Source organism: Peromyscus eremicus, unplaced genomic scaffold (assembly GCF_949786415.1).
Source record: "Peromyscus eremicus unplaced genomic scaffold, PerEre_H2_v1 PerEre#2#chr22_unloc_1, whole genome shotgun sequence".
Lineage (NCBI taxonomy): Eukaryota > Metazoa > Chordata > Mammalia > Rodentia > Cricetidae > Peromyscus > Peromyscus eremicus.
The window spans coordinates 11,734,039-11,758,391 of NW_026734286.1; the positions used below are offsets into that span (position 1 = coordinate 11,734,039).

Genomic DNA, 24,353 nt, shown 5'->3' on the forward strand with positions numbered 1-24,353 from the left:
CACTGCCCTGCCCCAGGCCTTATTTAGAAGTTGGGCAGGATATGGCTGAAACAGTGTCGATGACGGGGGCCCCCTCAGCCTGCCTCTGCCACCCTAGACCCCAACTCCCTGTTGTGCCTTCCCCCTGCCCTGGCCCTCAGTTTCCCTAGTGAGCTACTGCCCTGCCCCAGCTGGAACAGTGGCTTAGGGGGCACTTTAGGGCCCGGAGCCAGGCCTCAGTTCCCAACTTAGAAGTAAAGAAGAGCAGGATGTTGCTGGAATGGTGATGGGGACCTCGGGGTTGGAGGATGACGCCCCGCACCTGCGACCCTAGGCCTCAGTTTCTCCATTTAGGAAAAGGGTAGGGTAGGGTGGTGCTGGAGCGGGGCCGAAGGGGGACTTCGAGGTTGGAGGATCCTGCCCCGCCTCCCATCTGGGACCCCTAGCCTCAGTTTCCCCATCAGTCAGAGCGTGACTGGACAGCCCCTCCGGGAGCCCCGGCAGGCCATGCAGGGTCGGATGCGGTGCCGCCAGCGGAGGGCCGGGGTCCCAGGAGCGCAGCCCCCCGCGGCTGCGCGCTGCGCCGAGGCGGTGACATCACCCGGCGGGGAGGAGCGCGCGGCTCGGCGCCAGGCTCAGCCGGGGCTCCTCGGCGGCCGCGGCCATGACGCAGGGTCCGGGTGGCCGCGCGGCCCCCGAGCCCGAGGCGCCCACCACCTTCTGCGCGCTGCTGCCGCGCATGCCGCAGTGGAAGTTCGCGGCGCCCGGTGGCTTCCTGGGTCGCGGTCCGGCGGCGGCGCGCGCGGCGGGGGCGGCAGAGGCGCAACCCGAGCCCGGGGTCCCCGCGCTGGCCGCCGTGCTGGGCGCCTGCGAACCGCGCTGCGCCGCGCCCTGCCCGCTGCCCGCGCTTGGCCGCTGCCGGGGTTCAGGGGCGCGGGGCGCGCGGGGGACCCCCGACGTCGCCGACGAGTGGGCGCGCAAGGGCGGCTTCATCCACAAGCCTGCGCATGGCTGGCTGCACCCCGACGCTAGGGTCCTGGGGCCCGGGGTCTCCTACATCGTGCGGGTGAGTGCGCCCAGCCTCCTTACCCGCACGCCGGGGAGGGGGACTCCCTCCAGTTTGGTCTCCCGGATCCCCAGAGCCAAGTGAGCTCGCCCCACTACCCTGGAACCCCCGTTTCCAGTGCGCGCTTCTTGGCCGCCCCCACCCGCAGGCACTGGGGTCCGAGTTCCCACGGCGTCACGTGGGGAGGGGCGGGGAGAGGGCGCAGGTGGGGAGGGGACACACGCATGCGCAGGCTATTCCCCCCTCCCCCCCCCCAGCTATTGGGCGCGAGAGTCTCCCAGGTGAGGCCAGGGAGCAGAAGACCCCGTCACCCTCGGAGCCTCAGGGAAAGCGACTTTGCAGCGATTTAGTGAGGACACGCAAAGACCTTGGATGGAGCGTGGAACCTAAGCTCGCTCAGGGCTCCAGATTCGACACCAGAACTGCCGAAGTGAATGGGCCTGGCTGTGTTTATCCCTTTTATTTTGGCAGGGGTGGGAGGGGGTAGGGATTTGGGGAGAGGATTTCAATCCCCAACTGCCGGCCGCCAATCCTGCCTCATCCACTTCCCGGATATTGGGGTGTTAGATGTGTGCCACCACTCCCGGAACTTTATTCTTTGTTTTGTTTTTGAAACAGAGTCTCTTGTAGCTCGGGCTGGCCTGGAAGTCACTAGGTAGCCAAGGATGACCTTGAGTTCCTGATCCTCCTGCCTCCATTTTGCAAATGTTGGGGTGACAGTCATCCACCATACCCCGTCTATACGGTGCTGGGGATGGAACTCAAAGCCTTATTTATGCCAGACGAGATCTGTATCCAATGAGCGCCAGCTCCAATCCCCTTCCCCCGAAAAACCAGATTTTTTGTTTTCCGAGACAAGGTTTCTCTATATAACAGTCCTGGCTGTCCTGGATCTCGCTGTGTAGACCAAGCTGGTCTCGAACTCACAGAGATCCTCCTGCCTCTGCCTCCCGAGTGCTGGGATTAAAGGTGTGCCGCCACCGCCCGGCCCCCTACCAGGTTTTTATTGTGACCTTTGCAAGGGATGCGGTGTGGGGGATGATCTCCCACTTGTCCCCGGGACATTTTATCTTCACTCCAAGCATCTACCCCTGTGTGTGCAGTTTGATCGACCACTTGAAAGTAAGCTGGTCCGTGATGCTCGCCATGGGCACCCTAGTCTGGTGTCATGCCCACCACAATCTATGAGATGACAAGCGATCCCTGAATGCCGTTTGTTGGATGTCCTGGACCAGGATGCTGAGAGGGTGTTTGTGTCTTTCACTGTGCCCCGTTTTCCCACCCGGATGTCACTTTCCGCACAGTGTCACGTCCCTCCTCCCTGGGCTGGGTGAGTCCTCCAGTGGGGACCTACAAATAGGACCTTTTTCGGAAGTGAGTTCAGCTGAGAGTGGTGGGGCACACCTGTAATCCCAGCATTCAGGCCGAAGCAGAAGGATTGCCAAGAGTTCTAGGCCAGCCTGGGCTACATATCCAAAGAAAAAGAAGGTGGGCATGGTGATGAACGCCTTTAATCCCTCACTGGAGAAGCTAAGGATGGAGAATCTGTGAGTTCGAGGCCAACCTGGTCTGCATCGTGGGTTCCAGATCTGTCTCACAACAACCAAACACACACAGAAAAGAAGGAAGCAGGTTGGTTATGGGTGTTGTGGATTCAGCTGAGGTTTCTCTGGAGCAGGGTGGGCCCTCCTGCAGTGACTGAGGCCCAAAGCTGAGACACAAGGGGCCAGGCATGATGGCTCACACCTGTCATCCCCGTACTTGGGAGGTGGAGGCAGGGGATCAGGAATTCAATGTTATCCTTTGCTAGAGGGCGAGTTTGAGATAGCCTGGGCTATTCGAGACCCTGTCATAAGACAACTGAACAGCTCAGAGAAGAGCTAGAGGCTAGAACAACAGATAAAAGTCTTGAGCCAAGGGCCACTGGCGATTCCTGGGAGCCCAGATGCTGGGAGGGGAAGGGGACCCTCTGTGGAGCCTCAGAGGAGCGCCGTCTGCAGACCAGCCTCCAGAATGGAGTGATAGCGGTCCTGCTGTCTTCTGTCCCTCGCCTGTGGTCCGTGGCTGCAGTAGCTCGGATGACGGATAACCCTCCAGCGCTTCGGCCTTGACACTGAAACCTCCGGGTGCATGCCTGGTCCCGGCTGTGGCTCTGGGTCCGCGCAGCGCCCAGGCCGTGTTTGGATCTCCCTCTGGGTCCTCGGCCCGTGCACATTCGGGATGTGAGTGCCCTCTGTAGCTGGTGCCCACGTTCTGGCTTCCGCCCCCTTTCTCCCGTGTCTGGTTTGATGTTCAGCTGGGTTCTGGTGTCACACAGCTGCCTCACACCCAGTTCCTCCGGGGCCCCGTCCTGTCTGGTGGATATGTGTGGAGAGTTCAGAAACTGTCGTTGTTGGGGTTCCAGATGTTGGGGTGTGAGCAGCGTGGGGTTTAGATCAGCCCCCGTGGAATAGTGACCTTGTAGAGGATGTGGGGAGTCTCTGGTCCCTGTCTGCCAAGTCTTTGATTGCAGTAGGAGACACAGATAATAAATACACCAGAAGACAGCCCATGGGAAGGAGCAGGGACAGTAAAATTGGGTGACGTCGGTGGGAGTTGTAACTTCTCCAGTCACAGTGGTTTGGAAGACGTCTCTCAAGTGCTGAGACCTGAAATTGTGGAAACCCCTGGCACAGAGACTCTTCTGGCAGGACACAACCAGTGCAAAGGCCCTGTGGCAGGGGGCAAATCTGGAATTTTCCAGTAACAGTGGGAGACTTGGATAAGGTGGAGCTTGGGGTTTCCAAAGGATCTTTTCAGGGATGTTGTCAGAACAGCATCATGGGGCACAGAGGGGGCTACAGGGATTCGAGGGGGACGTGGGAGGTGTGGGGAGAGCTGACGTGGCTCGGCCCTGGGTGACTGGGGGTTATGCAGAATGGTGTCCATGTTAGAAATGGACAGGGCAGAAAGGCGTGTGGGGTGAAGCAGCCGAGGCACTTACCTGCTCCCCAAGCTTGAGCCTTGACAATGTGAATGTGGGGAGCCAGGCCGGCCTCCTGGTTGACAATGGGAAGGTCAGAGCAGGGGGCAGGGAGATGATCACATGGATCCATCTGAGCGAGACTCTGGCCCCTGAGGGAGGCGGTGCCACCCTTATTTACCGGTAGTTGCTGTCAAGCATCAGTCAGAGGCTCTGCCTGCAGGACCCGGCACCGTGCCGTGCTCTCACGTGTCTCTGTGGCCAGTAGACTGATGACCCCCCTCATTGGGTCCCTGTGACCACAGCCTGTGGCAGAAGGGACCCTGCGGATGAGCTCAGGCCAAACCCCAGATATCTAGATTCATCTGGGAACCGATGTCACCACATGGGATGTTTTCTGAGCTGCAGAACTCAGGGAAGCAGAGGGCCACCTGAGACTTTCCCAGGAGTGGTCACTGTCAGCCCTGGTGGAGCGGCTCAAAGCAGGAGGCGTATGTCAGAAGACAGAGGTCCTGGGTGGGCGGCTTGCATTGGCTAACCCAGCGGCTCCGTCAAGCACCCAGGTTGTGGGCATTTGTCCTGGGGTGAAGGTGCCCCTCCAAATTCATGCCAACTTGGTACCTCAGAATGCAGCCAGACATGGGCACAGCGTCTCTGCAGATGTAGTCCGTGGAGATGGGCTTGGGCCAGGAAGGCTAAGTCCCGAATCTGGTGACTGCTGTCCTTAGAAATAGCGTGGGAAGACGTGGGGAAGGAGGCTGTGACGGTTCAGGGAGAATGAGTGGTGTAGCCGCCAACCAAAAGCCTCAGAGGACCCGGGAGAGGCAGGAAGGGCTCTGTGGAGCCTCTGGAGGCAGCTCAACCCCAGCACATCTGGATCCTGGTCTTTGGCCTCTAGAATGTGGATGGAAGTATTCGTAAGCCCTATCCTTGTGGGGATTGTCAGGTGGTCCCTGGAGACCTCTTCTTCGTCCTCAGGGTCTTGGCTGCCCTGGCTAGCTCTTCTCCTGGTGGCTGTGGTCCTGGAGAAAGGGCTTTCTTTCCTGTGGGCCATGTTCTTGGTGCTTTTCCTGACTGACCAGCCAGAACAGGGCCGTGTGGCTTTGGAACCACACCGACTAGGGCCCATTTATGTCCTGAGACGTGCCAGCTGACAGTGACTGTGACATGTGGCTGCTCCATTCCCTGTAGCACAGCCCTCCTCCCTTAGTATGTGTGTACGTGTGTGTGTGTGTGTGTGTGTGTGTGTGATGCATGTGCACATGTACTCTCACTGGCCCGTAGCTCACCAATTGGGCGAGGTTGGCCAGCAAGGAAGTCCTAGGAATTCTGTGTCTCTTTGCATCTCTAACAGTGGGGTTATCAGTGTATACCACAATGCTCCACTTTTTATGTGGGTGCTTATGTCAGGTCCTCATGCTTGTCCCATGAGTCATCAGCTCCCTAGGCCCCCAGAAGGACAGCGTGAGACATGTTGTAGGGCCTGGGGCACTGCCACTGACAGAGACAAGGGCCAGGAATGAGGGATCTGGGGGCAACTGGGCCTTTCCAAAGCAGGGAGCCTGGCTGATGCTCTCTGATGGTACCACGCAGAGAGACACGCCCGATAGGGAGTCCATGTTGTCCGTTTATCTGTTACTCTTCTCTGTCCATGAACTGACAAGCTCGCCATCGGCCTACCACCCACCCGCTCACCCACCCAACAATCTTCCATCCACCAACCTGCTCACCCACCCAACAATCTTCCATCCACCCACCCACTCACCCACCCAACAATCTTCCATCCACCCACCCGCTCACCCACCTAACAAGCATCCATCCACCAACCTGCTCACCCACCCGCTCACCCACCCAACAAGCATCCATTCATTTACCCATCCATCCACCCGTTCATCCATCCATCCACCCATCTTCCCACTCATCCCTCACTGACCATCCATCCCTTAGGCGAGGTGCTCAGCTCGCTTCTGTCTGTAGCTCCCCCATACCTCTTCCACTCAGAGTGAATGAACCCTGTAACACCATCACAGCAGGGGCCTGTGGCCTTGGCTTCCCAGCCATATTCTGGCTCCCACTTCTAGCCTGGCAGTACCGTTCCATCTCCCCGGCTCCTCCTGTCCTGCTCCCATGGGGCCCAGAGACGTGAGCGCAGACTCCCCTTCCTGGCGGTTCTGTGCTGGGCGGGTCCTGAGTGCTCTCTCTGAACCCTTTCGCACGTGAGCAGCCTGCTGGGACAAGGCACTTCATCCAGCTCCTGGCCTTGCATCTTGGACAGTCATGTCACCTTAGATGACTGCCAGGGATGCATCCGAGGTCCCCGTGCTTCTGAGACCCTGTCCCCTTGCTGATATTGTACTGGCAAAATCATCACGTGGCCTGTGAGGGGTGATGTATTGTCACTTTAGAGTGTCAGTGGCATCCTGGTCCTCTGCCTGGAGGCAGCCTGACTGCTGAGTTCATGTACCTGGGAATGCAAACTGTGGGTGAGCATGCACCCCCGTGTTCCTTCACATCGAGTCACACGAATGTCCTCGTGATGACTCCTCCCCCTTCCCTCTTGTCGCCGAGCAGCAGCCTTTGGAAATCGTATCATATAAATTCATAAAAATAACTTGTCTCGTTTTACTACTGTGGGCCGTGTGTGTTCAGCTTCTCCAGCGCAGAGGGCAGCCAGGTTAGTGTAAACTTGGAGAGAGCACGGGCAGAGCTTAGTGTCTGCGTGTCCGCATGAGGGGATCTACTTGGGCTGCAAAGCTATTTATTTGGCTACAGTGAATTCAGCCGTCACTCTGTGACTGTGGAACTCATTGGTCCTGTGTCGGCACCATCAGCACTGGAACCCCTCAGGAGAAACCGAGGCAGTCGCTGCAAGAGGAGGGCTGTGGTGGGTCCGGTGCTGGGAGGGGACAGGACAGTAGGTGCCTTGGCTGATTTCTCCTCACCCACGGGGAATCTGCCCACATGGCACAGGGCTGGTGGACTGAAAAGTCTAGAGTTGGAGTCACTGGGTGAAAGCATGTATGTATGCATTGATCTTTTTATTTTATTTTACCTGGGAGGTGGTCATGGTGCCACATGACTGGAATCCCAGCACTTGGAAGGTGGCGGCTGGAGGGTCAGGAGTGTAAGGTCATACTTGGTTATATAGTGAGTTTGAGGCTAGCCTGGGCTACGTGAGTCCCTGTCCCCTAAACAACCTAAGTAAATAAATGATACAAAATTACAGAATAAGCTGGGTGCGGCTGTGTGTATACATGGTCCCAGCACTTGGGGAATGGGGAAGCTGCAGTATGTCTCAAAGCCTGGAGTTTGGGGCTAGCCTCGGCAACAAGCAGGACTCCAAAATAAATTAACTGATGAGACATAAGTCAGCGGCAGGCTGGGGAGATGCCTCGGTGTTAGTTAAGAGCCTGTCTTGCAGAGGGACCTGCACGTGATTCCCAGCTCCCACAGCTGGGCGGCTCCAGTTCCAGGGAACCTCACGTGCACCCCCCACCCCCCACCCCCCCAGCGTGTGGGTGGAGGCTGTGTCACCAGCTGCCAAGATGGGGTTGGAAGGAAGTGGCAGTCATTTCTGGTCACTTCCTCTTCTAGCTAGATTCCTCGCTCCCCCCTTCTGTTGAGACAGTCTCCCTATGCAGCTCAGGGTAGCCTCAGCCTCCTGAGTGCTGGGATGACAGGTGTGCACCCCCATGCCAGCTTCCCTTCCAGAGGGGACGCCAGGTGGTGGATGTACTGAAGGTTCCGCTTTGCTCCTCCTGTGTTCCGCTGACTGTGTCCCTTTCCACAGAGATGTTTGTCTAGATAGAGGCCCACAAAGTTTCTTTTTCTTTTGAGACAGGGTCTCTGTATCCCAAGTTGGCCTCGGACTCCCTATATAGCAGGGTAGTGGTGGTGCACGCCTTTAATCCCAGCACTCGGGAGGCAGAGGCAGGCGGATCTCTGTGAGTTCGAGGCCAGCCTGGGCTACAGAGTTCCAGGACAGCCAGGGCTACACAGAGAAACCCTGCCTCGGAAAACAAAAAGCAACACAAAACAGACTCCCTATGTGGCCAAAGATGGCCTTCACCTCCTCATCCTCCTGCCTCCTCAGGTGTGTGCCACCACACCGCATTTATGGGGTGCTTGGGATGGAGCCCAGGGCCTAATACATGCTGGGCGAGGGCTCTACCAACCGAACTACAGCGATGAGGTTTCTGTGGAAGGCTGATGTTTGTGTCTTTGCCTGCCAGATGGTCCCTGTCTGGATCTTGTCTGCCAGTCCTGTGGGTGGTGACTGGACTCAGTGAACGCGCATGCCACCATCCGGCATCCGAGCCTGGACATTGAAATTGAGCCTTGGGGTCGGGGATGGGCAGGACTCAGTGTTAGGTGGGGGAGGGTAGATCCAGGACACCAGGCGTAAAGGTCCTGGGGCAGTGGCTGTGGATGTCAGGGAGGGAGAAGAGCTCTGGATCGCTGGAGAGAAAGTTAAGTTCTTTGCAGAGAACCAGCTCCTGGGCTGGGCTCCGCCTGCTGACTGATCACACTCTCTCTCCCCCAGTACATGGGCTGTATTGAGGTGCTCCGATCCATGCGGTCTCTGGATTTCAACACCCGAACGCAAGTGACAAGGTGAGGCCTTGGAGTGGGCTGGGAGCTTGGGTCGCAGTTGGCCCGTCCATCATGAGGCCTCTTGAGGTGGCATAGTGGGGTAGAGGTGACCTGCCAGGCACCCAAAGACAGTAGAAGACTGGGCTCAGCACTGGCTGTCCTTCAGCTTTGGGTCTCAGCTCTGTTTCTGGCTGTTGTGCATGGCTGTGAAGAACATTCCCCAAACTCGGTTTCCCTTCAGCCTGCCCTGCAGTGGGGTGTGACTTCAGGAGGGTGTTGGGAAAGGCTTTGTTTATTCCAATTGCTGTGAACTTAAAAACTAAGACACAGCTGGGCGGTGGTGCACACCTTTAATCCCAGCACTCGGGAGGCAGAGGCAGGAGGATCTGTCTGAGTTCGAGGCCAGCCTGGTCTACAGAGTGAGTTCCAGGACAGGCTCCAAAGCTACATAGCAAAGCCGTGTCTGGAAAAAAACAAGACAAAAACAAACAAACAAACAAAACAACTAAGACCCAAAGCCAGGTGTGGTGACTCACACCTGGAATTCCAGCGCTTGGGAGACAGAGGCAGGAGGTTTGCCATGACCAGGCTAGCCTAGGCTACGGAATGAGATTGTCTCAAGAAACAAACAAAAACAGTAGACAGGATTTATTGCCCCAACAACCCACCCCTGTACACTGCAATTCATTGTTTTAAAATATCTCTGCATAGTGTTTTATAGCCACCTGATCTATTTCCAGAACATTCCAACACCCTAAAAGGAAGACCTGTTCTCATGAGCAGTTATCTGCCCACAGCCCACCCAGCACCTACGAATCCACTTCCTGTCTCCGGGCATTTCTTCGCAGGGAGCCCCACACCGTGGCCTCATGTCTCTGTCTTAGTCACTGGGTGCCGCTCTGACAAGACCCTGAGAAAAGCCATTCAAGGGAGACGGGGTTTATTTAGCTCACTCAGTGCGTCAGAGGGAAGTGCATCAGGCAGAAGCTCGAAGGATCTGCTCATCATAATAAAGATGTAATCAAATAATAGATAGATAATAAAGTTAAATTTGCTTGAGGATCACAGTCATAATAGGGAACAGAAGAGATGAATTAATATGTGCATGTTTACGCTCAGTTTGCTTTGTTCATTCGTACACAGTCTAGCATCCCCTACCTAGGGGATGGTGCCACCTTAGTGGACAGCTCTCCCCGCCTCAACACAATTGAGATAGCCCTCTGCACACGTCCCCTGAGGCTCACCCCTGGGTGATTAACCACATGTCTCACTGATCACAAGTGTCCTCACGGTCCCTTCATGCTGTAGTGCATGTCAGACCTCCTCTTCAGGGCTGAGTAATACTCCAGTGGGTGGACGGACCGTGCTGTGCGTGCATTCGCCCATGCTGGACACTGGGTACCCAGGACTCTTCACTTCCCATCAGCCTCATGTCCTACCTCTGCCCCTAGTCCTTGACACCACCTGCTCTCATGAAGCCCAGGCTGGCCTTGATCTTACTGTCTTCCTGCCTTCGCCTCCTGAGCAAAGGGATCATCACGCCCGGCTTTCCTTGGCGTTTCTAAGTTCGGTCTCCCCCTTCCGCAGGGAAGCCATCAGCCGGCTCCATGAGGCCGTGCCAGGTGTCCGGGGCTCCTGGAAGAAGAAGGTGGGTGTTGCCTGTGGTCCTGCAGAGCTACTGTGTGTCTTGGGAGGCTGCAGGGAACGATGTCGCCACCCAGAGCCGCTCTGGCCCCGGGCATCTGACTCAGGTGGCACACTCTACCCTCCCAGGCCCCCAACAAGGCGCTGGCCTCCATCCTGGGGAAGAGCAACCTGCGCTTCGCTGGCATGAGCATCTCGGTCAACATCTCTGTGGATGGCCTCAACCTCTCTGTTCCTGCCACCCGCCAGGTGGGAGCCACTGCCCTCACCCACAACCCCACCTTTGCCCAGCCTACAGCCATTTACCCCACCCACATCCTGACCTTGGCTCCACCCCCACTCTACCCAGCATCATTCTTCTCAGTCCTATACTTCCAGACAGGGTTTCTCTGTGTAGCCCTGACTCTCCCGGAACTCACTCTGTAGACCAGGCTGGCCTCGAACCCAGAGATCCGTCTGCCTCTGCCTCTCGAGTGCTGGGATTAAAGTGTGCCCCCCCACCACCTGGCTTCAGTCCCTCCACAGCTAGCTCCATCCACATCCCCACCCTCAGCACTGCCGCTCCGTCAGTGCCACCATAGACCCCGCCATGCCCACTTTCAACCCAGTCCACAGTGCTATCTGGCCCCACCCTCAACTCCACCCACTGGTGAACCAACCTTGGGCCTTACCCTTGGCTCTATCCATCTACAAACCCTTTACCCTGCTCTTGGCTCCACCCAACCTCAAAGCTCTCGGCCACACCCACCTGGCAGGCCTCTCCTATAATCTGCAGGATCCTTAAGATGTCCAGAAACATATGAAGCCCGCTGAGGTGGAGCCAGGATGTGGGGGTCACTATGGGCACGAAGTCCCCGGTAGCCAGGATCCGAATGGTCTACTTGCTGCCTTTATGCAGGGCAAGGCCACCACGAGGGCAGATATGTCCGCAGTTGTCCGGGAGGGGACCTGGGCTGGAGTGGGCGGCGGCCAGGGACCATTCTCAGCACTCTGCACTCTGAGGACTTGGAAGTGGGCTCCCCCTGGACGTGGGGAGGAGAGGCATCTCCTGTGGGAAAGGACAGCATGAACCTGGGGAGGAGTCTGGAGTCCGTAGTGACCATGGCATTCCCATCTCTGCTGGGGGCAATGCAGGGCTGGCTGAGCAGTTGTCCTGGCGACGGGCCATGCCCGGGTCCAGTCGGGGGGACTGAAATGAGGATAGACTGAGGCAGGGTGGGCAGGCCCTGCTGAGGCGCTCACCGTGGGGAACAGGCTGCGGGAAGACCTCGACCCCAACAATAACCCTTATCCCGACTCTAACCACCTGAACCCCAAGCCCAACTCTTAATTCTGATTACCCTAACTCTAGCTCCGACCTCCATCCCAACCCCACTGTTTTGTTTTGAGGCAAAGACTCACCACGTAGCCTTGCCTGGCCCGAAACTCGTAGAGATCACCCACTTGCCTCTGTTGGGATTAAAGGCATGGGTCACCGTGCTTGACTTCAGCCGCACTTCTAACACTAGCCCCAATTGCAACCTACCCCAACCCCTAACCTTAACTCTAACCCTAACCAGGTCATCAGGTATGTGGCAGACCTGGGTCTCTTAGTGCACAAATTCTCACTTCGCCCTGGTAGATCTGAGATCCAAGGAAGTATGAGCTGGAATTTTATCGCTAGCAAGGCACAGGCTGAGTTTATCAACAGTGGTCGCAGCCATAATTCCTCAGTGAGCATTCCTTCCATCCATGCGTCTCTGACCCTCCTGGCTGCTGCTGGTGTAGGCACATGCCGAGGTGCAGGACGGCACGCAGAGCTACACATGGCATCTCACATCGGATACAGGACAAGCTGGCCTCACATCAGATGCAGCTGGTGCCAAAGGAACATGCTTGTGGGCGAGGACTCAGTTGGTAGAGTGCAGGGTGTGATGCCCTGCATGGGGGGTGTCTTCCGAGAAGACACTTTTAGTGAGTGGGTTCTAGAAGGTGGGGGTACTCTGCCCCACACAGAGACGGGAGCCTGCAGCATGGAAGGGCTCCCGAAGGAGCTGCTGCTGCTGCTGTTAACGGAGAAGGAAGACCACTCTGGACACAGGCCTAGGGATAGGGCAAAGGAAGGCAGCGGGCAGGGGGCCAGAGCCTGGAGCAGAGCCTGGAGCAGTCTGACGCCCAAGCTCCGCCGCTGTGGGAGGACACTGCTTGTTCCGTCTCCTCCTGAGCCCGTGGTCCCGCTGAGGGGTTGTAGAGGCTCCTGGGAAGATGTGGCCCCTGAAGCCTCAGTTTCAGCTTGTGAGTCTTGTGAGTTTTGTTATGTTGAGTCTTAGGGGCCTCCCTCCTCCCCACTCCTCCCTCCTCCCCACTCCTCCCTCCTCCCCACTCCTCCCTTCCTCCTCCCCCCTCCCCACTCCTCCCCACTCCTCCCTTTCTCCTCCCCACTCCTTTTCTCCTCCCCACTCCTCCCTTTCTCCTCCCCACTCCTCCCTCATCCCCACTTCTCCCTCCTCCCCACTCCTCCCTCCTCCCCATTCCACCCTCCTCCCCACTCCTCTCTCCTCCCCATTCCTCCCTCCTCCCCCCTCCTCCCCCCTCCCCACTCCTCCCTTTCTCCTCCCCACTCCTCCCCACTCCTCCCTTTCTCCTCCCCACTCCTCCCTTTCTCCTCCCCACTCCTCCCTCCTCCTTCCTCCCCACTCCTCCCCATTCCTCCCTCCTCCCCACTCCTCCCTTTCTCCTTCCCACTCCTCCCTCCTCCCCACTCCTCCCTTCTCCCCACTCCTCCCTTCTCCCCACTCCTTCCTCCTCCCCACTTCTCCCTCCTCCCCACTCCTCCCTTTCTCCTCCCCACTCCTCCCTCCTCCCCACTCCTCCCTCCTCCCCACTCCTCCCTCCTCCCCACTCCTCCCTTTCTCCTTCTCCCTCCAGGAGGGCACGCTTTAATTCTGAGGAAATCAAATCCCTCTACAACTTTAGGAACCGAGTGACAGGCAGCAGACGGGGTGGGGTCGTGTAAATGAGCGGGAGTGAACACATAGCTGGTCCATATTCAGAGACCAGGGCTGGGATAGGCGGCTGGGAGTGTGTGTGTGACTGAGGGTGTGGCCATGTCTGCATTCAGGTGGGCACCCGATCATGTGACTCCCGAGACCTGGCTTCCGGTGCCTTCCTTAGGCCCTGTCCAGTTCGCACGGGGCTGAGACCCAGGTGGGACTCTGAGGCCTTACAGTGTTAGACAGCGTCCCCATGTCATCTCCGTGTGGCTGTGGCTCACCTGCCAGGCTCTCGGTGACCACACGTGACCACACCCGCTTCCCTGTCCCCACAGATCATCGCCAACCATCATATGCAGTCAATCTCCTTCGCTTCAGGCGGTGACACGGTAAGATGGGTGGGCGGACCTCGGCGTCCCGTGTCACCGCAGCCTGCCCTGACCCCAGCTGGGCCCCCTGACCCCCAACCCGGGGAGCTGAACCGGCTGACCTCTCTCACCTGTCTCTCCAGGACATGACTGATTACGTGGCCTATGTGGCCAAGGACCCCATCAACCAGAGAGGTGAGCTGAAGGGAGCTCAGGGACCTGGGCCCGGGGCAGGGCTGTGCTGGAGGTCACAGGCCCACTGACCCCGTGACCTCCCCAGCCTGCCACATCTTGGAATGCTGTGAGGGTCTAGCCCAGAGCATCATCAGCACTGTAGGCCAAGCCTTCGAGCTGCGCTTCAAGCAATACCTGCACAGTCCCCCCAAGGCCGTCGTGCCCCCCGAAAGGTAAAGAGACACCAGGTTTCTGGGGCCAGGCTGCTAGCTCTACTCTCCAGAGGCAGGCCGCCTCTGCCTTCCTTTGCCCAGAATACCTTGTGTGGCCCCATCCCCATTTATCTCATCTAGACTGAGGGCTGGCAGGTGGCAGCACCCTTGTCCTCTTGAGGGGATCCCCTCTGATAGCAGAGGAGGGTGGGATGTCTTACATCTGGGTGCTGCCTGCTGCTCTCTGGTTCTAGTACAGACAGCGGCCGGTGTTCGTGGCCACCCTATGCACAGGGCACCACGTCCCCTCTCATGGATCATGGTTACTGTCCCCCGTGTTACGTGGGGAAGGCGTGGCTGATGGGTGGAGGTGGAGGGTTGGGAAGGGAGGGCCAAGCATTCTAGCCTTGCTCTGTGCCCTCAGGCTGACGGGGCTGGAGGAGTCGGCCTGGGGTGACGATGATGAGGCTGGGGACCACAATTACTACAACAGCATTCCAGGGAAGGAGCCACCCCTGGGTGGGCTGGTGGACTCCAGACTGGCTGTCACACAGCCCTGCGCACTGGCCACACTCGGGGGCCTCGGACAGGTCAGTCTCCACTGTCCTATGGGGCCAGAGGGGCCTGGGGCTGCCCTCGGGGTGGTGAGGGGTGCTGGGTAGGAAGAGGGCCTGGCACATACCAGGGTCACCACGCCTTTCTTGCAGGGAATGTCACCTGCACGGAGAGATGCCCGTGGCTTGCCTTGGGACGTGGGTCCCTCTGGAATAGGTAGGTTGTGTGGCCTCACAGAGTCTGGGGTCCCCTGAAATGTCCCGTCCCCGACAAACCTCTCTGCGTGTGCCCCGCAGGCTGTGTGCTCCCAGCTCTACCCCTATCCTGCCATCTTCATTGGGGGCACACTCAGCTTCTCACCCTTCTAAACTCCAGGGGGCACTGCCCTCCTGCGAGACCGTGTCCCCTGCCCTGTACCTTGGCGAGGCTGGCATATTAGTGACTAATGACTGAGGGTTTCCAGAATTCTCTGTGCACACTCAAGCATGTCAAATATGAATTGCCTTCCAGTGTCTCCAGTGCGGAGCTCACTGATAGAGCACCAAGTGACAATCCTTTGTGGAATCTTCCCACACCTGTACACTGCAGACTTCTTCATCTTTTCATGACTGTATAATACTCCTCCGTACAGAGCAATGTGACCTCTCTGGTATGAGGACTGTGCACCCACTCCCAGGTGGATGGGGCCTCTGTGAACTTGACAGAGATCACCCAGTGCCTTATAAATCTTCCCATTTGGGGCTGTGGCTTTGGCTTGCTTCTCTCCCGGCATCCACTTGACCCGGTCAGTGTTCATACAGATCTCAGGTCTTGTCAGCCCCTCTGACTCTCGTGTGTGTGTGTGTGTGTGTGTGTGTGTGTGTGTGTGTGTGTGTGTGTGTGTAGAGAGAGAGAGAGAGGATCACATGTAGCCGAGGCTGGCCTTGAATTCACTATGTAGCTGAGGATGACCTTGAACTTCTGCTCACAAATAGATGCATTTTCCTTAAAACAGAAAAGGACAAAAAACAAAACAAAACAAAACAAAAAAAACCCTTTGATATAGGGTCTCATTCTGCAACCCAACTGGCCTTGAACATCACATCCTGCTGGCTCCTGGATTCACATTTAGTTGCCATCAGTATTTTATGATTGAGCTCTTACTCTCCCCATTTTACAGAGGCTAAGTGACATGTCTGGGCTCTCAGAGGGCAGAGCCATGTGTCCTGTATCATGCTGATAACACAGGCAGGGCTCGCACTGCCCGAGGAGGGCTTGGCCACCGCTGCTACCGTTCGATCCTCACTTCCTGCCTGGGGTTCTGAGAAATCTGCTCAGCTGAGCTCAGACGGGACAAATGATAGTCAGGGCTCTTCATGAGGTCAGCACAGCCCCCAGTGACCCTGAGGGGCGAGGCTGGGGGACAGGGCGCCCTGCTACCCCTGGGTGGGTGGAGATGAGGTGTAGGACCTGGCACGATGTCAATAGCCCTCCGGAGACAGGTCCATTCCAGAAGTAACTACAAAGGGAAACAGCACGAAGAACCACATTGATCTCTCTCATCCAGGTAAAAGCTGAGTGAGATGGTCCGTGTCCGGAGTCCCAGTGCCGAGGACAGAGACAGGAGGGTCCCCAGGGCTCATTGACCATCCATCTCTTCTAGTTTAATCAGAGCTTCGGGTTCAGTGAGAGACCTTGTCTCAGAAAATAGGATGGATATGTGAGGAAGACACCCAACGCTGACCTCCAGCCTCCACATGTACACACACACACACACACGAAAGGGGAGGAGGTTGCCGCCAGCCACCTTAAAATAGGAGCAGAGTGTGGGAATAGCTCAACCATGTGGCCGGTCACATAGTGCAGGCACTCGAGAGCCCCGGCTTTTACTGTTTAAACAGAGGGTCCACGTGAGCGTCCAGCTCTTTGGAGCTTGGTGCCCCTGCCTACCCTTCCTTTGGCCAGAGAGCGGCCCTCTTGCTGTGGCATATCTGGGCTCTGGCCCAGTCTTGCACATGTGACCAGCCTCTGTCCCCAGCTGGAGCGCTGTGTGGCTCTTTACTCCTGGACAAGCCTGGGTTTGGGCCCTGTGGAGTGACACCACCTGTGGAGTGACACTGGTGGCGTCCCTGCCCCCTCCCGCTCCCTCTGGGTCTTGTTCCATTCACTGTCCTGCTCCCCTCTCCAAGTCCTCTGGGTTTCCATCTGACCTGCCACCCTCCATCCTTTCCAGCCCCACCTGGGGATGGCTATGTGCAGGCAGATGCTCGAGGGCCACATGACTACGAGGAGCACCTGTATGTCAACACCCAGGGCCTGGACGCCATGGAGCCCGAGGACGTTTCTGAGGCACCTCTGCTGCCTGAGGACAGCCCGAAGAAGGACCTGTTTGACATGCGTGCGTGGCCGGTTCTCCGTCTGATCTGGGATGGCATGGGGAATGCGTCCTTGGGAACCCAGAGGGTAGACGGTCCCAGACTATGAACCTCAGTCGGCTAGGGGCAGACTTCCGTGCCATGCCCAAGCTGGTCTGATGGGTGAGGCTGAAACCCCTTTTGTGGGCAGCCCAGCCGCTGCCCACAGTGAGGGGAGACCCCTGAGCTGGCAGTGGGCCTGGCAGTCCCTACCTAATTGGCTAGATCTCTCTGGCTGTCTCAATCTCAACTCAGGGTCTCATGTGGGGGTTGGAGAGCTGGTCCACCTTCCTCCTCTGGCAACGCCATCCTGAGGAGGGAGAACTGGTGTGGTGGCGGAGCCAGTGCCCGCCCCCCCCCCAGGAAGATGACTCAGTCTGATGGCCCAGAAGGGTTTGTAACACTCCATATTCTCATGTCAGCCCCACCCCCGCCCCTGGGTACTGCGGGGTGCTGACTCTCTCAGGGCCTCCCACATGGCTAGAGATTTCTTCCTCCAGATCTTTGCAGTCGGTCTTTACGGTCGCTTTTCTTTGGTGTGTGCCGATAAGCATTTAGAAGCCAGAAGACAGCCTTGGCTACTGTTGCTCAGTGCTAAACACCTCGTCCTTTCAGTGGCCCGGGATTTACTAACTAGGTTAGGCTGCCCGCCCAGTGAGCCCCGGGATCCTCCTGTCTCCGTTTCCTCTGTGTTGGAGTTACCAGGACACACCGTTGCCCCCAGCTCTTTACACGGGTGCTGGGAATCGAACTCTGGTCCTCTGGTTTGCACTGAGCCATTCCCCAGACCTCGGCCGTTGCATTCCTCATCACTCTAATTGTGGCGAGAGGTAACAGCTCCTGAGCGCCTGCTGTGTGCGGTGGTGGCACTGGTTGTACAGCATGGCCTCTTGGCTCCTCACAGCGGGAAAGCAGGTTGGGGTGAGCTCCCTGCAGAGGCAGCCGACCAGGAGCGACAGCCGTCACCACTTGGCAGGGGAGTCGGTGGGGCCTGTGGGGGCCTGTGTCAGGCACGTGGGTGCCGATCTGAGTCACATTCTGCCTCCCCCCGTCCCTGGAGGGTCCCGAGACTGGGAGAAGTCACCTGGCCCAGAGCAGTGACAGTTCCACAGAGGTAGGGAGGTGAGGCCACCAGCTGTTACCAACAGTCAGCCAGGCCAAGGGCATAAGATGTGGTCAGCCATGAGAGCCGTCCGTGGCGGTAGAGCATCCGTGGCGGTAGAGCATCCGTGGCGGTAGAGGCCTCCGTGGCGGTAGAGCATCCGTGGCGGTGGAGGTGTCCGTGGCGGTAGAGGTGCCCGTGGCGGTGGAGCCGTCTGTGGCAGTAGAGCATCCGTGGCGGTAGAGGCGTCCGTGGCGGTAGAGGCGTCCGTGGCGGTAGAGCATCCGTGGCGGTAGAGCGTCCGTGGCGGTAGAGGCGTCCGTGGCGTCTGTGGCGGTAGAGGCAGGGCGAAGGGAGTTCTGGTGTGTCTCAGCTTCCCCTGAAAACAGCTTTGACAGTGAATGGAACCAGTAAACCTTGTCAACAGTCACAAGGCTGGGGTTGCAGAGGCTGCGACCCAACGCCAGATAGAGCCTAGTAAGTTTCAGATCTGGGCTTGCAGCGCAACCCTGGGCATTCAACAAAGTAAGAGCATGAGGCAGAAAGAATTCAAGGCTGGCCTTGGCAACTGGGTGAGACTCTCAAAAAGTAAAACAAGGACTGGGGACATGACTGAGGGATAGAGTCTTTGCCTAGAATCTCCCAGTGAGGGGCTGGGGGCGTGGTCAGGGTGGAGCCCCGCCTAGAATCCCCAGTGAGGGGCTGGGGGCGTGGTCAGGGTGGAGCCCCGCCTAGAATCCCCAGTGAGGGGCTGGGGGCGTGGTCAGGGTGGAGCCCCGCCTAGAATCCCCCAGTGAGGGGCTGGGGCGTGGTCAGGGTGGAGCCCCGCCTAGAATCCCCCAGTGAGGGGCTGGGAGCGTGGTCAGGGTGGAGCCCCGCCTAGAATCCCCCAGGAGGGGCTGGGGGCGTGGTCAGGTTGGAGCCCCGCCTAGAATCCCCCAGTGATGGTCTGGGGGCGTGGTCAGGGTGGAGCCCCGCCCAGAATCCCCAGTGAGGGGCTGGGGGTGGGACTCTGGAGTGAGCCTACCTGGCAAGCCCGAAGGCCTGGGTTCTGTCCCAGCAACAGAAAAAAAAATGACCCACAGGACCCTTTGAGGATGCCCTGAAGCTGCACGAGTGCTCAGTGGCAGCAGGCATCGCTGCAGCCCCGCTCCCTTTGGAGGACCAGTGGCCCAGCCCCCCTACCCGCAGGGCCCCCATCGCACCCACAGAGGAGCAATTGAGGCAGGAGCCCTGGTACCATGGACGCATGAGCCGTCGGGCTGCGGAGAAGCTGCTTCGTGCCGACGGGGACTTCCTCGTGAGAGACAGCGTCACCAACCCGGGGCAGTATGTCCTCACAGGCATGCACGCAGGGCAGCCCAAGCATCTGCTGCTGGTGGACCCCGAGGGCGTGGTAAGCTGGCCTCGGGAAGGAGGGGTGGCAGGGGCCCCGGACTTCAGGGTTGGCCCCGGTTTTTAGATAATGATCCCTAAGGGTCGAAAAGCTCGTTGGCATTAGCTTCTGGAGAACTAAACATTTTTCAGTTAAAGATATTTTCTTTTGAGACAGGATTTCTCTGTGTAGGCCTGGCTTTCCTGGAACTCGCTCTGAAGACCAGGCTCCAATTTACAGAGAGCCACCTGCCTCTGCCTCCTGAGTGCTGGGATGAATAAAAAAGAATGTTGAATCCAAATGTGGTGACTCATGCCTGTCACTCCAGCACTTGGGAGGCTGAGGCAGGAGGATTGCAGAAAGTTTCAGGCCAGCCTGGAACTTCAGAATGAGAATGTTGTCTCAAAATAAATAAATAAATAAATGAATGAATGAATGAATGAATAAATAAATAAATAAATAAACAAACAAACATTTTAAAGTTTCAAAAAACTTTGAAAAGCATTTTGGGGTTCACAGAAGTACTTCTAGCCCCAGCCTCTCCAACTGGGTGCCTGTTCCCCACATGCAGGATGGCAGTTGTGATTTGTTTATCTGGATCTCTAATTTATCAAGTCAGATCCTTTGTGGAATCAGTTGTCACCACCACCCCCTTTTTTAGTCGAATTCTGACTGTGTGTAGCTCTGTCTGGCATGAAACTCCCTCTGTAGACCATCAGCCTGGCTTTGAACTCAGAGCTCTGCCCGCCTCTGTGGAGTGCTGGGATTAAAGGTGTGCACCACCACACCTAGCTCTGTTCATTTTCCCCCTTTTTTTTTTTCAAATTTGTTATTATTATTTTATGTCTATGGGTGTTTTGCCTACATGTATGTGTGTGTGCAGTAGTGTCCTCGGAGGCCAGAAGAGGATCCCAGAGGACTGGAGTTATGAATGTTATGAATGCCCAGGTGGGTGCTGGGAATCAAACCATGGTCCTCCCGAGAGCAGCCGGTGCTCTTAACTGCAGAGCCGTCTCTCCAGCCCCATCTGCTTATTTTTCTGAACCACAGACTGCCTCTTGAAAGGCAGCATGGCTGGCCTTGCTCCCCGTTCCTCTGGCATGGATCTTGCCGGCGCCATGAGAACACAGATGACTGCTTCTGAAGCCCTCGGGTTTGGGAAGTCCTTCTAATGCCACAGGGACGAAGGATCGGGGCTTGGAGCTTTCTCAGCCATGGAAGCCGTAGTTATTTTACTGTCTAGAGCAGTGGTTCTCAGCCTTTCTAATGCTGTGACCCTTTAATACAGTTCCTCGTGTTACTTTGTTGCTGCTTCATAACTTCCAATTGTCTACTGTTATGAATTATAATGTAAACATCTGATAGGCAGGATATCTGATGTGCGACCCCTGTGTGAAAGGGGTTTTCAACCCCAAGGGGTTTGTGACCCACAGGTTGAGAACCACAGTCTAGCTGGACCCTCCTGTGATTTCAGGGGTGTCTTGGTTTCCTGGGTTTCTGAAGCACACGGCCACCAATGATACAGCTTAGAAGAGGGCAGGGCTTGTCCTGGGGAGACCTCTGTGCCAGGCCTTTGCTGGGGTCTGGGAGTGGTTGGTGATTCTTGCTGTCTTTGGCTTGTGGACACATCGATACCATCTCTGTCTTTGTGTTCCTGGCTCCCCCTCACCCCCTTCCTGTGTGTCTCCTTCCTTCTCTTGTGTGCACGTGTGCTTGTGTGTCTTTCTCCGTGGCTTTGTACCTTTTTTGAGGCAGGGTCTCGATGTGTAGCAGTGGTTGTCTTGTAGCTTGTAGACCAGCTTAGCCTCTGCCCCCCTGAATGCTGGGGTTAAGGGCATCCAGCTCCACCCTGTCTTTTGAGGCATGGTCTCTCACTGAAGCTGGTGCTCTAAGATTTAGGTTGGCTGGTGAGCAGGCTCCTCCCTTTCGGTACCGGGGTTACAGGTGCACGAAGCTTTCGCGGGGAGTTGGGGATCCAGACTCAGGTCCCCATGCTTGCTCAGCAGGCACGTTACCGACTGAGACGCCTCAGCTCTTCTGCTTTTTTTTTTGGTTGGCGCTGAGGACGGAACCCAGGGCCTTGCACTTGCTAGGCAAGCGCTCTACCACTGAGCTAAATCCCCAACCCCAGCTTTTCTGCTTTTTATTGTTGTTTTTGAGACAAGAGTCAACAAGGCTGTCCTTATACTCAAAATCCTCCTGCCTCAGCCTCCCTGAGCACTGGGCTCATGGGTGTGTGCCTTACCACACCGGTCTTGGGGCTGATTCTGGGGTGGAGTCTAAGCCGGTGGGGGCGTGGCCTGTGGGGTGTGTTTGGGGTGGGTGCTGAGGTCTCTGCCCACAGGTGCGGACGAAAGACGTACTGTTTGAGAGCATCAGTCACCTCATAGACTACCACCTGAAGAACGGCCTGCCCATCGTGGCTGCGGAGAGCGAGCTGCACCTGCGGGGAGTGGTCTCCCGGGAGCCGTGAGCCAGGTGCCCAGGAGCCTGCTCCATCCGCTGTCTTCCGGCGATAGCCACCCACTCTGTGCGCCGCCGCCCGTGGCTTTAGTACATTCACTGTGTGGTGCGGCTACCGCCAGCAACAGCTAATTACAGAACATTTTATCATCCCAAAGCCAGTCCAGCCCCTAGAAGCAGTCACGCCACCCTCCAAGGGCTGGCCCTACTGTGTGCTGCTTGCCCAGGTTTCCTGTCTGGGGGAGGGTGGGTTCGGTTGACCTTTGGGCTTTTGGTGTTCAGGGGATGGAGGGCTGACGGAGAGGGAGTAAAAGACGTGATGACCTCAGGGTCTCTGGGCAGAGCAGCAGGAGGGAGGTGGCTGTGGTAGGGAGGGCAGGAGGTAGCAGCTGGATGTGGGAGCTGGGTTGGGGGAAGTAGGGGGGGCACTGTGGAATTTTCCCCAGAGCTGCTGGTCAGGTCAAGCTGTTCTTCGTCCCCATGACAACCTCTCCTCCTGCCTGGGGGCCAGGGCTGCAGGCAGAACTGCTCTGTTGAAATGATGTGGCCCTGTGGACCTCTCCGATATCTGTACCATGCTGGGTTGGTGTATGTCACCCAGACAAAGGTTCTATTTTAGCCTCAAAGGAATTTGTGAGCCTAGACGTGAACACTCGGCGTCCTTATGCTATCTCTTAGACCACAGGGTTCTGAGACAGGTTCTGAGGCTAGCATCTTTGTCTGCACAGAGAGGTTAAGGTATTGCCCTGGGGCACCCAGCAGCAGCCTCGGAATCCCAAGTCCCAGGTAGCTGTGTGTCCATGGCTGCTGAGGTCCTTTCTGTTGGATGAACAGAGGTGGCCGTGTCACGGACACCCTAACTTTACCTCTTTCTGTCCACAGGTGATGGTCCTCAGCCCAGCTCCTGCCCCCGAAGGCCCTTGCCATGGCCTTGAGGGCTCAGCCTTTCTCTTGGACCTTGAAACCACCAGAAACAGAGTGGCCGTCATTTCTCCTTCCGCATGAGCCTCAGGAAGCCGCCTTTCCCTAGCTGCGCTCGGCTGGCTGGGCCAGTGAGACAGTCGGAGTCCAAGCCCCTGGCCCTGCCTGAGCCTCCACCCTGAGCTTGGGTGAGGTAGTATAAACCAAAGACTGACCGAGTCGCCTTTAACAAAGACACCCCAGATGCAGGCCCTGCCTTCGGTTCCCCGTGGGGCAGAGACATCAGGCTGTGTCCACGGAATGACGTGTGGGCAGGTGTGGATTCCTGCCCTGGCTGGGCTCTGAGGACCCAGATGCACTGTTGCCTTTGGGGGGGGGGGTCAAGGTGCTTTGGGGTCTCAACCCCCTGCTGGGGGAGCAGCCTTGAGGCTCACCTGGAATGGTAGGGCATCCAGGTGAGTCAGAGGCCGAGGAACCTCACTGAGGTGTGGCGTCCACTCAGCACCTCCCAGCTGTTACCTGCCTGGACCTTCAACTGTAATTAAACACAGCGTTGAACGTGAGCCTGCTGCACCTGTGTGGCCTGCCAGGGTTCCCGGGTGGATAACTGAGGCTGAGGAGGAAGCTGTGCTGAGTCCTGGGGCTGGAGCGCCTGTGGGGTCTGACCACTCCACAGTCCCCCCACCCCACCCCGTGCCCCAGCTCTCAACAAGCCTACGATTTTATTCCAAGAATAAGCAGGCCTCTCTTTCTCTGTTCAGTGTTACCCCAGCCCCTTCTTGGAATCACTGTGACCTACCCCCTAGGGGCCCCACCTGAATGAATGGCCCCTGAACACAGGGGCCCCTAGGGAGGACTGGGCACCTCTGTGTGGTGTTCTGGAGTCCATGCCAGGGAGGGCATGGGAGTAAGAGCTTCCATCTGCCCCAAACATGAGACACCAATAAAGGCAGAGTTACAGATCACTTTGATATCCTCTTCCTCCAAATACAGAGGCTGAGAGCCCCGTCCCCACCCACCCATCTTTCCATCCCCCTACCCATCCCCCTCCTAACTTATCCATCCACCCACTCATCTTTCTACTCACCCGTTCATATGCCATCCATCCAATCACCCATCCATCCATCTACCTTTCAGTTCATCTACATATCTATCCATGTATCTACCCATCCACTCACCAGCCCATTCTTTCATCCACCCACCCACTACCCAACTAGTTAGTTCATCCTTCTATCAACCCATCCATCCATCCATTTACCCACCCACCCATCCATCCATCTATATATTCACTCACCCATCCATCCATTCTCTCTCATCCACCCACTCACCCATCCATCCATCTACCCACCCCACCTTCAGCCCTATCCACACCCCACCCACCCTTCTATCCACTTACTCATCTACCCGCATGCCGGCTCATCCATTCATCCCACCACAGTCCTTTGAGCACTTCTCATCCGCCAGGACTTCTGCAGGGATGCAAGACTATCCCAGACATTGATCAGCAAGTCACCACTAAGTGCACTTTCCAGGTAACACCTGGGAAAAGGATCCCAGGAAATCTGAAGGGCATC

At 57.2% G+C, this 24,353-nt stretch overlaps 1 protein-coding gene across 1 annotated transcript; it reads left to right on the top strand.

Moving 5' to 3' along the window:
• The first annotated feature begins 643 nt into the window (after positions 1 to 643).
• On the top strand, positions 644 to 23,708 carry Shc2 (SHC adaptor protein 2). Its single transcript, XM_059251865.1, has 13 exons — positions 644 to 1,045; positions 8,551 to 8,621; positions 10,188 to 10,248; positions 10,374 to 10,493; positions 13,552 to 13,605; positions 13,728 to 13,779; positions 13,865 to 13,991; positions 14,395 to 14,560; positions 14,678 to 14,741; positions 16,738 to 16,902; positions 19,106 to 19,416; positions 21,740 to 21,873; positions 22,741 to 23,708. The coding sequence occupies exons 1-12, from the start codon at positions 644 to 646 to the stop codon at positions 21,866 to 21,868; spliced, it is 1,722 nt and encodes a 573-aa protein (XP_059107848.1). The 3' UTR covers positions 21,869 to 21,873; positions 22,741 to 23,708.
• The last annotated feature ends 645 nt before the right edge of the window (positions 23,709 to 24,353 follow it).

Coding starts and splice junctions, on each gene's coding strand:
- Shc2 (XM_059251865.1), top strand. CDS start 644: ATGACGCAGGGTCCGGGTGGCCGCGCGGCCCCCGAGCCCGAGGCGCCC. Junction 10,249..10,373: donor GGGGCTCCTGGAAGAAGAAG/GTGGGTGTTGCC, acceptor CTACCCTCCCAG/GCCCCCAACAAGGCGCTGGC. Junction 19,417..21,739: donor TGGTGGACCCCGAGGGCGTG/GTAAGCTGGCCT, acceptor CTCTGCCCACAG/GTGCGGACGAAAGACGTACT.